Raw genomic sequence first — 13,622 nt, 5'->3', positions numbered from 1 at the left:
CTACGGTCTCACTGCTAGCATGTAGCACAGCTGGCTTCTGCCTCACCGCACGTCTCTGGATAAACACAAGATAGCAGGTGAGCCACAGCCCCCCCCCCCCCAGGTCACCGATCAGGTTTACTTTTGAAAGTAATTGATTACTTATGTCTGACACACGTTTTTTGGAAGTCTGCTTGGGAGACTTTTCGGGGCCGTGTGCTCCCCCAGCGCTGGGACGTACCTTGGGATCTCTGAGGCTGAAGTGGCGCATGTAGTGGTTGACCAGCCCGAAGGCGAAGCCCCGGTTCATGACGGTCAGGCACCGCTGAAAGAGCGAGAGACAGATGAGTGGACATGCTGCCGAGGGACGGGGAAGACGAGCACCAAGACGTCGTCAGGCAGATCTCAGGAAAGACTGAAGCGAAGACTTCAAAGCTCCTCGGGTGGGGGGGACACACTTTCAGAGCCCGAAGGCTGCAGCTAAACGTCCATCTAGGATGGACGCGTGGACCGTGTGACCTAACGCAGACCTTGATGAAAGCGGCCAGGCTGAGATTCACGCAGCGCGCTTCCTCGGGGATCTCCGGGTGGCGGATGGTGATGTGGGGCATGATGGACAACACCAGCGCCTGAAGCACCTGCTGGAAGCCGTCCGGGAAGCGCTGGGCCCGCGGCATCTGAGGGAAAGACAGGATCCACTGAAACATTAAACAGGTGTAAGGGGGAACTCTAGAGCAAATAGAGGCTGAAGCTCTAAGGGAAACTCTACAAGGATCAAATAGAGGCTAAAGCTCAAAGGGAAACTCTACAAGGAGCAAATAGAGGCTGAAGCTCTAAGGGGAACTCTACAAGGAGCAAATAGAGGCTGAAGCTCTAAAGGGAAACTCTACAAGGATCAAATAGAGGCTGAAGCTCTAAAGGGGAACTCTACAAGGAGCAAATAGAGGCTGAAGCTCTAAGGGAAACTCTACAAGGAGTAATTAGAGGCTGAAGCTCTAAGGAAACTCTACAAGGAGTAATTAGAGCTCCAGCCGTCTCTCCTCATGCAGACGTGGAAAACATGCAACAAGCTTCTCAGGGTGGATGAAAGACCAACCTTCATGCGGTTCCCCTCCATCAGGGACTGGGCCATGGATTTAGCCATGGTTTCAAAGAAGAACCAGGAGTACTATGGAGAGGGGGGGGGGGGGTAGATCATTATAGCAGCTCTAGAGCATGAAATGTGAGCTCACACGGATTCCTGAGCCGTTTCAAAACTGGACATTCCAGAAGAAAATGTAAAACATTTAATGAAAGCGGCAGAAAGCCCCCCCCCCCCCCCACCTTGAGCAGTTTATTGCTGGTGTTGAAGTCTGCAGTTTGCTTGAGGGTGGCGGTGACGGCGGCGGCCAACACCTCATGAGTGGCTGCCGTGAGCCCGGGGGCAGGCTTGGTGCCTACAAACACATACTGGGGGGGGGTTAGGGTAGGGGGGGGGCACACACACACACACACACACACACAAATGTACATCTATTCACACAGGCCGAACACAACCACACGTGTTTGTGCGCTCACCTTGACGAAAGAGCGCAGGAAGTGTTCCAGGCCCTCCTCGTGACATCGTGAGACGATATGTATGAGTACTCTGTGGGGGGGGGGGGGGGGGGGTTGGGGGGGGGTGAGTATCAGGCGGGCATTAAAACGCACCTCCGGACTGCATTTCACACCCGGGCCGACTGACCGCAGAGCGTTGGCGGCGATCTCCGGAGCGTCTCCGGCGGCCGTCGACAGAACCTCAAACAGCTGCCGCAGGACGGTCGGGAGGAAGTCGATGACGACACGCGTCTCCACGGCGTGAAGGCACTACAGGAAGTAGGAAGCAGGAAGTAGGAAGTACACGGAAGCACGGGAACGTCGAGCCAAACGAGTCAGGCTCAGCGGAAGAGTCACGTTCAGTCACACAAGTTATACTCACCTGGATATATGTATATATATATATATTATACTCACCTGGGTATATATATATATATGTATATATATATAACATGAGCACTAATCTCAGCTACACAATGAATGCTCTAAGTTACCATGCATGAGCTGAATAAACATGATTGTGTACAAATACTCCAACATGAGGCGCTACTACATAATGTACACCAACATGAGGTGCTCCTACATACTGTACACCAACGCGTACTCCAACATGAGGCGCTCCTGCATACTGTACACCAACGCGTACTCCAACATGAGGCGCTTCCTGCATACTGTACACCAACGCGTACTCCAACATGAGGCGCTCCTGCATACTGTACACCAACGCGTACTCCAACATGAGGCGCTACTACATAATGTACACCAACGCGTACTCCAACATGAGGCGCTCCTGCATACTGTACACCAACGCGTACTCCAACATGAGGCGCTACTACATAATGTACACCAACGCGTACTCCAACATGAGGCGCTCCTGCATACTGTACACCAACGCGTACTCCAACATGAGGCGCTCCTGCATACTGTACACCAACGCGTACTCCAACATGAGGCGCTCCTGCATACTGTACACCAACGCGTACCTTCAGGTACTTGATCAGGTCTGCTGGGCTGCCTCCGGCGCCGTCCTCATCGACTGGCAGTGCTGGAAGAAGTTGTTCAGATGCAGGTCCTGCACAGGAAGCCGAACATCAACGGTGGCGTCCCGGCGCCAGGTGGACGTTTAAAGCGTGTACCTGAGCGTATATTGTTGATGCCAGGTGGAGCCTCACTTTGAACAGGCCCCTCCCATTCTCCACCCACTTGATATCTGGCTGGTTAAAGCACAACAAAGACGAATGAGTCAAACGGTGCGAGACGGATGGACGGATCGACAGTACTCAAGTCGGTTAGCTTTTAGCTCGAGACGTAGCGCTGCACCTTTCTGGTGTCCTGACACAGGTATCCAGGCGGCAGGGTGGTTGCTACCGGCAACTGGCTCTCTACGGACTGCATCCTCCCATCCCTTAGCAAAGGCATCCAGGAGTAGCCGACTGGAAGACACAAAGCCAACATGTAAAGTACTACGGGTAGTATTTAAATACCGCAGGAACAGAGTCCCATCCAGACGCACCCACTGATTGGACGGCCTCTCTGCTCTTGCTGCTGGACTCACAGCTGATGTGGTAGAAGGTGAAGGTGAGGTGGTGCTTCTGGTGGACGTGGACCGGAAGCTCCACCTTCACCTGGACGCAGTTTAAAGGTCACGCAGGGAACAGATACAGAGCTGTGTTACAGGAAGCAGCGTTACAGGAAGCAGCGTTACAGGAAGCAGCAATACAGGAAGCAGCAATACAGGAAGCAGCGTTACAGGAAGCAGCGTTACAGGAAGCAGCGTTACAGGAAGCAGCGTTACAGGAAGCAGCGTTACAGGAAGCAGCATTACAGAAAGCAGCGATACAGGAAGCAGCATTACAGGAAGCAGCGATACAGGAAGCAGCGTTACAGGAAGCAGCGTTACAGGAAGCAGCGATACAGGAAGCAGCGTTACAGGAAGCAGCGTTACAGGAAGCAGCGATACAGGAAGCAGCGTTACAGGAAGCAGCGATACAGGAAGCAGCGATACAGGAAGCAGCGATACAGGAAGCAGCGATACAGGAAGCAGCGTTACAGGAAGCAGCGATACAGGAAGCAGCGTTACAGGAAGCAGCGATACAGGAAGCAGCGATACAGGAAGCAGCGTTACAGGAAGCAGCGATACAGGAAGCAGCGATACAGGAAGCAGCGATACAGGAAGCAGCGATACAGGAAGCAGCGTTACAGGAAGCAGCGTTACAGGAAGCAGCGATACAGGAAGCAGCGTTACAGGAAGCAGCGATACAGGAAGCAGCATTACAGGAAGCAGCGATACAGGAAACAGCGTTACAGGAAGCAGCGTTACAGGAAGCAGCGTTACAGAAAGCAGCGATACAGGAAGCAGCGATACAGGAAGCAGCGATACAGGAAGCAGCGATACAGCGTTACAGGAAGCAGCATTACAGGAAGCAGCAATACAGGAAGCAGCAATACAGGAAGCAGCAATACAGGAAGCAGCGATACAGGAAGCAGCGATACAGCGATACAGGAAGCAGCGTTACAGGAAGCAGCGATACAGGAAGCAGCATTACAGGAAGCAGCGATACAGGAAGCAGCGATACAGCGTTACAGGAAGCAGCGATACAGCGTTACATGAAGCAGCGTTACAGGAAGCAGTGATACAGGAAGCAGCGTTACAGGAAGCAGCAATACAGGAAGCAGCGATACAGGAAGCAGCGATACAGCGTTACAGGAAGCAGCGTTACAGGAAACAGCGATACAGGAAGCAGCGACACAGGAAGCAGTGACACAGGAACCAGCATTACAGGAAGCAGCAATACAGGAAGCAGCGTTACAGGAAGCTGCAGAGCCGTGTTACAGGAAGCAGCAATACAGGAAGCAGCGATACAGCGATACAGGAAGCAGCGTTACAGGAAGCAGCAATACAGGAAGCAGCATTACAGGAAGCAGCGATACAGGAAGCAGCGATACAGCGTTACAGGAAGCAGCGATACAGCGTTACATGAAGCAGCGTTACAGGAAGCAGTGATACAGGAAGCAGCGTTACAGGAAGCAGCAATACAGGAAGCAGCGATACAGGAAGCAGCGATACAGCGTTACAGGAAGCAGCGTTACAGGAAACAGCGATACAGGAAGCAGCGACACAGGAAGCAGTGACACAGGAACCAGCATTACAGGAAGCAGCAATACAGGAAGCAGCGTTACAGGAAGCTGCAGAGCCGTGTTACAGGAAGCAGCAATACAGGAAGCAGCGATACAGTGTTACAGGAAACAGCGTTACAGGAAGCAGCGATACAGGAAGCAGCGTTACAGGAAGCAGCAATACAGGAAGCAGCGATACAGGAAGCAGCGTTACAGAAAGCAGCGATACAGGAAGCAGCGATACAGGAAGCAGCGATACAGCGTTACAGGAAGCAGCGTTACAGGAAACAGCGATACAGGAAGCAGCGACACAGGAAGCAGTGACACAGGAAGCAGCATTACAGGAAGCAGCAATACAGGAAGCAGCGTTACAGGAAGCTGCAGAGCCACGTTACAGGAAGCCGCGACACAGGAAGCTGCAGAGCCACGTTACAGGAAGCAGCGATACAGGAAGCCATGGAGCTGAGTTACAGGAAGCCGCGTTACAGCGAGGGTAGGACATTGTGCGTGAACGATATTTGGACAGTGACCTCATCCTTACCTCGTCGTAGAACTCCGGACTCTGGTTGTGGTGCAGGACGGCCGCATAGGTGCTGCTGATGAAGAGCGGCCCCCCCGGCTTGCCGTACAAGCACTGGAAGGCAAAGAACACATCCTGTAATCCCACGCTGATGTGACCAATCAGAGCTCAGACGTCTCTGAATACGTAGCCAGTAAAAACGGCTGGTTGGCTGGTTGTTCTGTTCAACAGCTCGTTTCATCATCGTCCCGTTGGGGTCCGATGTACCGGACAAACCTTTGAAGCTCACATACGGGCTCGTGTGTGTGCGTGATTCTGGAACCGTGAGGTCATATTGAGGTGGACTAAAGCCGTGTCCACACGTAGACGCGTGTCTCACGAGACACTCTTCTACGGTTTGGCCGTCATCCACACCGAACCGCAGCTTCCTGTCACTAAAAACGAAGGTTTTTGAAATCTCCATTTACATGTCTGGACGCCTGTAACCGGAGTTTTAGGTTTATAAACGTCACCGCCGTGACATCATATGTGTGCGACGTGCGTCTACATTCAGAAGCAGCGCGGATGCCTTCAACGCTTACATCCCAAAACTACGTTTAGGAGCAAATCGGTTACGTTAGATCAAAGACGCGTCACCTTCATCAAAGAGTCCTCAGTTCTGAGCGGCTGGTAGAGCGTTCAGATACTTCTACTCTCGGCGGAGCAGAAAACAAAGAAGGGACCGAAACCACCAAGGCAATCAGACTCCTCAGGAGCGTTAGCATTTCCTTTATGAATGCTAATGTCATTAGCATCCATAAGGTGACGGGTGGCGAACGGGAAGACGAGAGACGGAGTGTTCTGATTGGATAGGATATGTGTGGCGTGCTGAGACTCCGCCCTCACGCAGCTGTGCGTGCGCTCGGTCGCCCCCCCAGCCTCCGACGCACCTTCAGAGGAGCAGCACCTTCATCATCCGACTCCCGGAGCTGAAGGCGCACCGCGATATTTCTGGCCTGTCATGGAAGAAGCATCCAATCAGTCGATCAGGAATGAAGTCCAGCGAGACGCCGTGCGTCTCTGTGACACACGAGCGCCGCCGCACCTTCGTGAAGCTCTTCTGGCTGTCGTATCTGAGCTGCAGCGGGTAAACGTAGAGCTGGTTCTTGTAGGCGCTGAAGGGGTAGCTGTACTTGGCTTCCGGGGGGAGAAACTCCTCGACCTCCACCGACGCCCGATCGCCCTCAAACGGCTCGACGGGAATGTAAGAGGACGTCACCGTGTCTGCGGGGACAGAGGGCAGAGCAGGAAACTGAAGCTGACTCCGAGAAGCGGCCCGAGGTCAGCCGCTACGTTCTGGGGGGGGGGGGGGGGGGTCATCGTACTGGAGATGTCAGGCGGGACACACTCGATGGTGACATCCAGCTGTCCAGGGAGGATCTGAAGCTTGCTCTTCTCTGGCCTGAGGAGGAACAGACGCATCAGGTCAGGGAAAGGGAAAGACGTCTTTACAGTCTGAAGAGGACGCATTTAGGAAGGCGTCCCGCCGTCCCGGCGTGGAGACGACTCACTTCCTGATGTCCGTCAGCAGCTTGATAACGTCCTCAGTGGAGATTCTGCTGCTGTCCTGCCGGAAGAGAGGCGAGAACTTCCCGTCCGTGTCCAGCGTCCCTCGACCGTCTTTGAACACCTGCCTGGTGCAAACAGCAAAGTACACGTCCAGGTATCTGGATACAACTACCAGGTACACATCTGTGCAGCGCATACTGCAGTCTGCTCTATCGCAGCAGCCGTTTGTACATGGGACAAGGTGCATGGAGGGGGGGGGGGGGCAATAAGAGGGACATCAATGAAATGAGACAATAAGAGGGACAGTGAAGGTTAGACGTTTTGGAGACGAGGTCAGAGAGACCAGACTTTGATGGTTTGGACATCTCCAGAGGAGAGACAGGGACTATATCGGTAGAAGGATGCTGAGGATGGAACTGCCAGGGAACAGGACTAGAGGACGACCCAGGAGAAGAGACATGGACGTAGTGAGGGAGGACATGAGAGTGGCTGGTGTTGGGGAGGACGATGCAAAGGACAGGGCTAGAGGACGACCCAGGAGAAGAGACATGGACGTAGTGAGGGAGGACATGAGAGTGGCTGGTGTTGGGGAGGACGATGCAAAGGACAGGGTTAGGGGTCGCCGACCTTTCACATTCCTGTTCAGTGTTCACTAGGCTGACACTAAACGCACTTTAACACGTCTCTGTATTATCTGAAACTCTACGTACACAGGGGGGGGGTTATATTTCATATAATACAGCCTAAGTACTAGTAGTACTAGTAGGACTAGTAGTATTCGATCATTATTCCCGTCTTACTTTGCAGCCCAGGCGAACGGCATCCGGTACCGGCCCAAGCGCTGGCACATCTGCTTGGCAGCCCGGAGAACCTTCTGAGCCGTCTGTGGCGATGGAAACGGGGGGGGGGTCGGGGGGGTCACAGAGACTGTGTCAGAGCAGGAACCTTGGCGTTTGAGAGAGGCAGCAAAGCGAGCCGACCTTGGCCGGGTCCGAGGCCCTCGCGTACGACTCCGAGCAGTGGCTGATGCCGCCCTGCAGCACCTTCTCCACACGGGCCACCAGGAACACATCTGGGTGGGGGTGGGTCACCGAGAAGACGCCCTGGAAGACAGGAGTCCTCTGATCAGGGGACAGGCCCCCTGTGTGGGCTGTCCGATGCCCCCCCCCTTTGATACAGCGATGTTCCCCGGTTCTCCGTACACACGTCTGCTGCTAGCTTACAGCCGTGTTAGCAGCGCTGCTCCTCCCCACCATTGGTTGGAGAGTCAAACGTGTATAATTATGTTATTACATAATTATACACGTTTGACCGGCGAGGGGGCGGCGGCCTCGAGAAATCTGCTGACGGAGGGAGAGAAGTGAGAAGCAGAGATCCTGTTCTAGGGCCACGCCCAATGCAGCTAACGCTAACGCTAACGCTAACGCCGGCTGGAGCCATAACAGTCTGCCCGACTGGCGTGTGTGTGCGCGTGTGTGTGTGCGCGTGTGTGTGTGTGTGTGTGCGTGTGTGTGTGTGTGTGTGTGCGTGCGTGCGTGGGGGGGGCTCTAACAGCTGGCCGTTTTCCAAACATTAACACCGTTCCCTCCAGATGTTTCTGGAGAACCCAGAGATCCCACGAGGACAACGCGCAAAGGAACGCAGGTGGACTCAAACCCAGGACCCAGCGCTACCCACTGCACCACCCTGTTGAAACCTCGGATTCAGCGAGCGCCTCGTCTGCAGGACGGCGGATGATGATGCATTAGAGACGCCCCTTCTGATTGGTTGAGACTCGTTCCTACCTGAGTCGGGAGGTGCGGATGAGCCTCCGCCGGCAGGACGCCCTCCGAGTCAGAGGAAGGAGAGAGTCGGCCCGAGGCGTCGGCCAACATGTCCCTGACGCAGGGGGGGTTCAGGTCGACGTGGAAGTCGGCAGAGATCTTACAGCTCTTGGAAACATCAAAGAGAGCCAGGCTGACGAAGAACGGCTCCACCTGGACACAGGTGAGCAGCGGGCGTTCAGTGTCGCACTCGCTAGCAGCTAGCGGCTAGCGGCATTACAGAATAACTACAAGCTCATTAAATAACGGGGTGGAATCATCTGCATGAGGTGAACCCTAACCCCGCCCCCCCAGGAAACGGTGAAACAGGACAGATGGGAAGTCGTGTTGGTCGAAGCTGAACTGAAGCTGAAGCTGAGGACGGAGACGGAGACGGAGACGTACGTTGGTCAGGACGTTCGCTTTCTCGCTCACGCAGCCCTGAAGACCGAAGCTCAGGTCGTGACCTTTGACCACGATGCGACGGCCGAAGCGCTCCTCGAACGGCTTCACCTCCGGCTCGATGCCCGAGAAGTCCAGCCTCTAGAAGGAGAATCATTTGTCCCGGGGAGGGACGGAAGACGGAAGGGAGGGACGGCAGGGAGGGACGGAAGGGAGGGATGGAAGACGGAAGGGAGGGATGGAAGGGAGGGACGGCAGGGAGGGGCGCAGAGAGGAAAGCATTGGAACGAATCAATAAGTGGGCGACGACATCTCCAAAGGAAGAACGGCGTCCCCTACCTGCGTCTCCGGGTCCAGGTGGAACAGCTTCAGTCTGCCTTCAGTCCTGCTGAACTTATTGAGCTGCTCCGTCTCCCGAGCATACTACGTGCACACACACACACACGCACACACACGCGCACACACACACACACACACACACACACACACACACACACACACAAACACACACACACACACACACACACAGAAAGGAGCCATTATTCTTGTGTCAAGGCTCGGTTGGGCTGAAACGAAGACCCGACATGGACATGTATCAAAATGGGATTGGCATTTAAAATAGTCAATGCAGCTCTGCCCTCAGTCCCCTCAATCCCTGCATACCTGACGGAACACCTCCACAGATTTAGTGACACCCACAGCCACAACACTAGAGGGAGCTCAAACAACAACCTGATTACCCCCTCCTATAGGACTAACATGGGTAAATCATCTTTCTACAATACGGCCACCCAAGGGTGGAACTGTTTGACTCCCGCCCTCAAAACATGCACCTCTTTGGCCTCCTTCAAAAAGGCCCTAAAAATACACCTTTCAGGGGGACAGAAACGGAGATAGTCATCACGACTCTCTCCGGGTCAAACCCCCCCTCCTTTTTTTTTTTTTTTTTTTTCTTTTGTCCACCTATGTTGCACGTATTAATTGCTTTAGTAATTTATTGTAATTTATGTAAGTTATTTATTGTCATCTCGCATCAGTGGTGTAATTTATTTTAGATTAATTGTTAGTTTGCACTGGCGGTGTAATAACATTTTATTTTTGTCTTTCTAATGTTACGTTGCATCAATTGCGTAATTTAATATTGGATTTATTTTTATTTGTATTGTTATTTGTATTGTTTTTTGTGGATGATTTATGTACGAAGGACTTTCAACGGAAACAAGCCCGCAAGGGCTTTTTTGAAATGCTCCTCTTAGACAGGATGTTTGACTTTATTTGTACTGTAATACATGCTACTGTTTGACTGTACTTGTACTGTAATACATGCTACTGTGTGACTGTACTTGTACTGTAAATACATGCTACTGTGTGACTGTACTTGTACTCTAACATTCTATCTAATAAATATATTCATCATCATCATCATATAAGAAATAAACTGAAGGGGAAACGGGAATAAACAGGCCGTCATGGTCCAATTCCAGAATAATCAATGATTCTCCTGACGATGAGTCATTGATTATTCTCCTGACGATGAGTCATTGATTATTCTCCTGATCATTGATGACACAACAAACATCGACTGGAGAAACATTCAGTTTAAAAATAACTGATTTATAGAAACGGATTTTAAAGCAACCGACTCGGGAGAGTCTGCAGGATCCATCGCTGCCAGAGGAGTAAGACGGGGTGGGGGCTCGGATCAGGCTGCCCCCCCCCCCCCAACTGGAACCAGTCATTCTGCAGGCGGGGGGAGGGGAAACGCCGAGACCCCAGCACTTACATTAATTAATCTGTAGGAAACGTGAGACTTTAAATGTTTCCATTTCCTAACGCAGCCAATCAGCCGATCAGCCAATCAGCCGATCAGCCGATCAATTCTATTCTATTCTATTCTTCATACCTTCAGAAGTTCGGGCTGCAAGTTCCTCCCTCGGCTCTCGCCTTTACCTGGACAGGAAGTGTCATCGTCTGATCAAAAACACAGTGATAAAGTATGAATACGCAGTATTTGAGATACTCCGGGGGGGTTAGGGTTGGGGGGGGGGGGGCAGCAGGTTATCAAAGACGAGCTAATGCATGCTAGGACTGAAGCGGCTCACCCAGGGGACACTCGGGTGTCTCCGCTCCGTCTCCGTCCCTCCCGTCCTGGCTGCTCTCCGTGCTGCCTAGCAACGCCTGCTTCAGCGTGGCCACCCACTCCTCCATCTCCGCTTCGCTGTCTGCAGCCATGAAGTGGCTGTAGCGCTCCTGCATCTTCAGCTCGAAGCCGTGGCGCCGCGTCTTCGGACTCTGAGAGGAGCCAGGCCGCGTTTCATCGTCAGAGCAGAAACACGAATGTCAGAGCAGAAACACGAATGTCATAGCGCAGCATAGCGCGCTGGACTTAGCATAGCGCGCTGGACTTAGCATAGCGCGCTGGACTTAGCATAGCGTGCTGGACTTAGCAGAGCGCGCTGGACTTAGCAGAGCGCGCTGGACTTAGCAGAGCGCGCTGGACTTAGCATAGCGCGCTGGACTTAGCAGAGCGCGCTGGACTTAACAGAGCGCGCTGGACTTAGCATAGCGTGCTGGACTTAGCAGAGCGGCGTAGAAAATGTGTAGTGGAGAAAGAACTGCCTTAATGAAACATAGAACACACAGTAGAGGCAGGAGAACCGCTTAGCGTAGCACGTAGCCTTAATAACTGCGTACCGGATCGCTTTAGGCCACTCAGACATGCTAATCCCGGCTAACAGCTGGAACACTGGATCCAGATGTTTTTCACTCCACTCATCGGGATCTCTGAACAACGTACAGCTGCTGCTCTGACAGCGAGCGCTAGTGGGCGTGGCTTTGATCTCTGAACAACGTGCAGCTGCCGCTCTGACAGCGAGTGGTAGTGGGCGTGGCTAGGTCTACCTGAACTACACCCATGCAGGAGTCCAGGTAGACGGATCCTTTGGTTTCCTTGCAGTTCTTCTCGTCCTTGTAGGAGTTGAGGATGTAGGAGCCGTCGGGGAGTTGGGACAAGTAGAAGTATCTTCTTTTAAATACCTGCAACGGAGACAGACTCGGCGAGTTGTAAAGATGCGTCATGCTAGCCATGACAGCTACGCTTCTAGCATCAAGGGCTAACGTTGGGCCCACGCTATTAACTCATTCAGCGCCAGCCGTTTGAGCACCGTGTCCGCCGCCGCCGGTACCCCCGGGTAGGGTTAGGGTACCCCCGGGTAGGGTTAGGGTACCCCCCGGGTAGGGTCAGGGTACCCCCGGGTAGGGTTAGGGTACCCCCCGGGTAGGGTTAGGGTACCCCCCCGGGTAGGGTCAGGGTACCCCCGGGTAGGGTTAGGGTACCCCCCGGGTAGGGTCAGGGTACCCCCCGGGCAGGGATAGGGTACCCCCGGGTAGGGATAGGGTACCCCCGGGCACTGATAGGGTACCCCCGGGTAGGGTTAGGGTACCCCCGGGTAGGGATAGGGTACCCCCGGGCAGGGATAGGGTACCCCCGGGCAGGGATAGGGTACCCCCGGGTAGGGATAGGGTACCCCCGGGTAGGGTTAGGGTACCCCCGGGTAGGGATAGGGTACCCCCGGGCAGGGATAGGGTACCCCCGGGTAGGGTTAGGGTACCCCCCCGGGTAGGGTCAGGGTACCCCCGGGTAGGGTTAGGGTATCCCCCGGGTAGGGTTAGGGTACCCCCCTGGCAGGTTTAGGGTACCCCCGGGCAGGGACAGGGTATCCCCGGGCAGGGTTAGGGTACCCGGGGGTGCACAAAAGAGGCGTGGTTGTGACTCACCCTCATGGACACCGACAGGCTGCTGTTGATGTTGGCTTTCTGCAACCAGCCCTGCTTCAGGATGCCCCCCCTCTGGGAGCAGATTGATGCCGAGTCCTGGCAGGGGCAAATACGAGTCGAGTCAGAACGCTGCTTTTAAACCAGGATTGTCGCATAGAAGATTGAACTGTGGACCAAGCGGCCGTCCGGCGGTTGCTCACTTGTACTTTCATGTTTAGGTATCACAGTATTTACAGTATTTACGGTACTGCAACCGTCAACACAACAGTTACTTTGTGGAAATGCTCTTTTAATAGTTCAGCCCACCAGCCTGCACAGACCCGTGACTGATTATTATTGATTCATTATTATAGCTCTAAAGACGCTCTGGAGACGGAGCGTTTTGAAAGCAGAGCCCCCCCTTCCTCCCCCGTTCCTCCCCCCTCTCAGCAGAGAGAAGGTTTAACGCTCCTTCCGTGAAACCTTCTCTCTGCATCCAGCCTGAGGGCAGCAGCTGAAGGTCGATAGAGGTCATTTATAGCAGTAAAGGCTGCTGCTCTTCCAGGGAGGACAGGAGGACGGGAGGACGGGAGGACAGGAGGACGTCTGCTCCGTGCCCCTTGACGTCTCGCTGGGTTGACTGAGACACGTTTGTGGCTTATTTCTGTGATTTGATTGATTGTCGGTTGCAGCAGACGCAGCAACCGACGTTGGGCTCTGACGGCCCCCGACTCGCCTCGTCTTCGTCGATCTCAAACACGTGGGCGGACATCTTTTCCGTCTTCAGGCCTTTGCTGTGAGAAGACAGAAGCAGAACGTTCAGTTCACCTGATCGTATGCGGTCGCCTGCTACGCATCCGACACGTCGGTTCTCTGCTCTGCACCTGATCGTATGCGGTCGCCTGCTACGCATCCGACATGTC

General features: G+C 53.8%; 1 protein-coding gene across 1 annotated transcript in view; it reads right to left on the bottom strand.

Moving 5' to 3' along the window:
• Nucleotides 1–13,622, bottom strand: part of dock11 (dedicator of cytokinesis 11) — a 37,268-nt gene that overhangs the window by 18,342 nt on the left and 5,304 nt on the right. The window contains 26 exon segments of the mRNA XM_068756177.1: nucleotides 221–304; nucleotides 510–656; nucleotides 1,076–1,147; nucleotides 1,303–1,428; nucleotides 1,537–1,606; nucleotides 1,703–1,824; nucleotides 2,538–2,578; nucleotides 2,581–2,626; nucleotides 2,691–2,768; nucleotides 2,863–2,987; nucleotides 3,068–3,179; nucleotides 5,213–5,305; nucleotides 6,121–6,186; nucleotides 6,276–6,454; nucleotides 6,556–6,632; nucleotides 6,742–6,864; nucleotides 7,540–7,622; nucleotides 7,720–7,842; nucleotides 8,524–8,715; nucleotides 8,947–9,084; nucleotides 9,283–9,366; nucleotides 10,847–10,914; nucleotides 11,046–11,235; nucleotides 11,845–11,979; nucleotides 12,721–12,816; nucleotides 13,409–13,493. Of these exon segments, the coding sequence (XP_068612278.1) occupies nucleotides 221–304; nucleotides 510–656; nucleotides 1,076–1,147; nucleotides 1,303–1,428; nucleotides 1,537–1,606; nucleotides 1,703–1,824; nucleotides 2,538–2,578; nucleotides 2,581–2,626; nucleotides 2,691–2,768; nucleotides 2,863–2,987; nucleotides 3,068–3,179; nucleotides 5,213–5,305; nucleotides 6,121–6,186; nucleotides 6,276–6,454; nucleotides 6,556–6,632; nucleotides 6,742–6,864; nucleotides 7,540–7,622; nucleotides 7,720–7,842; nucleotides 8,524–8,715; nucleotides 8,947–9,084; nucleotides 9,283–9,366; nucleotides 10,847–10,914; nucleotides 11,046–11,235; nucleotides 11,845–11,979; nucleotides 12,721–12,816; nucleotides 13,409–13,493 (2,755 nt within the window).

The sequence above is a fragment of the Brachionichthys hirsutus genome, chromosome 23, assembly GCF_040956055.1.
Source record: "Brachionichthys hirsutus isolate HB-005 chromosome 23, CSIRO-AGI_Bhir_v1, whole genome shotgun sequence".
In the NCBI taxonomy this organism is placed as follows: Eukaryota; Metazoa; Chordata; class Actinopteri; order Lophiiformes; family Brachionichthyidae; genus Brachionichthys; species Brachionichthys hirsutus.
Note: the sequence above shows the minus strand (reverse complement) of the source record. Positions and strands in the feature narration are given on the sequence as shown.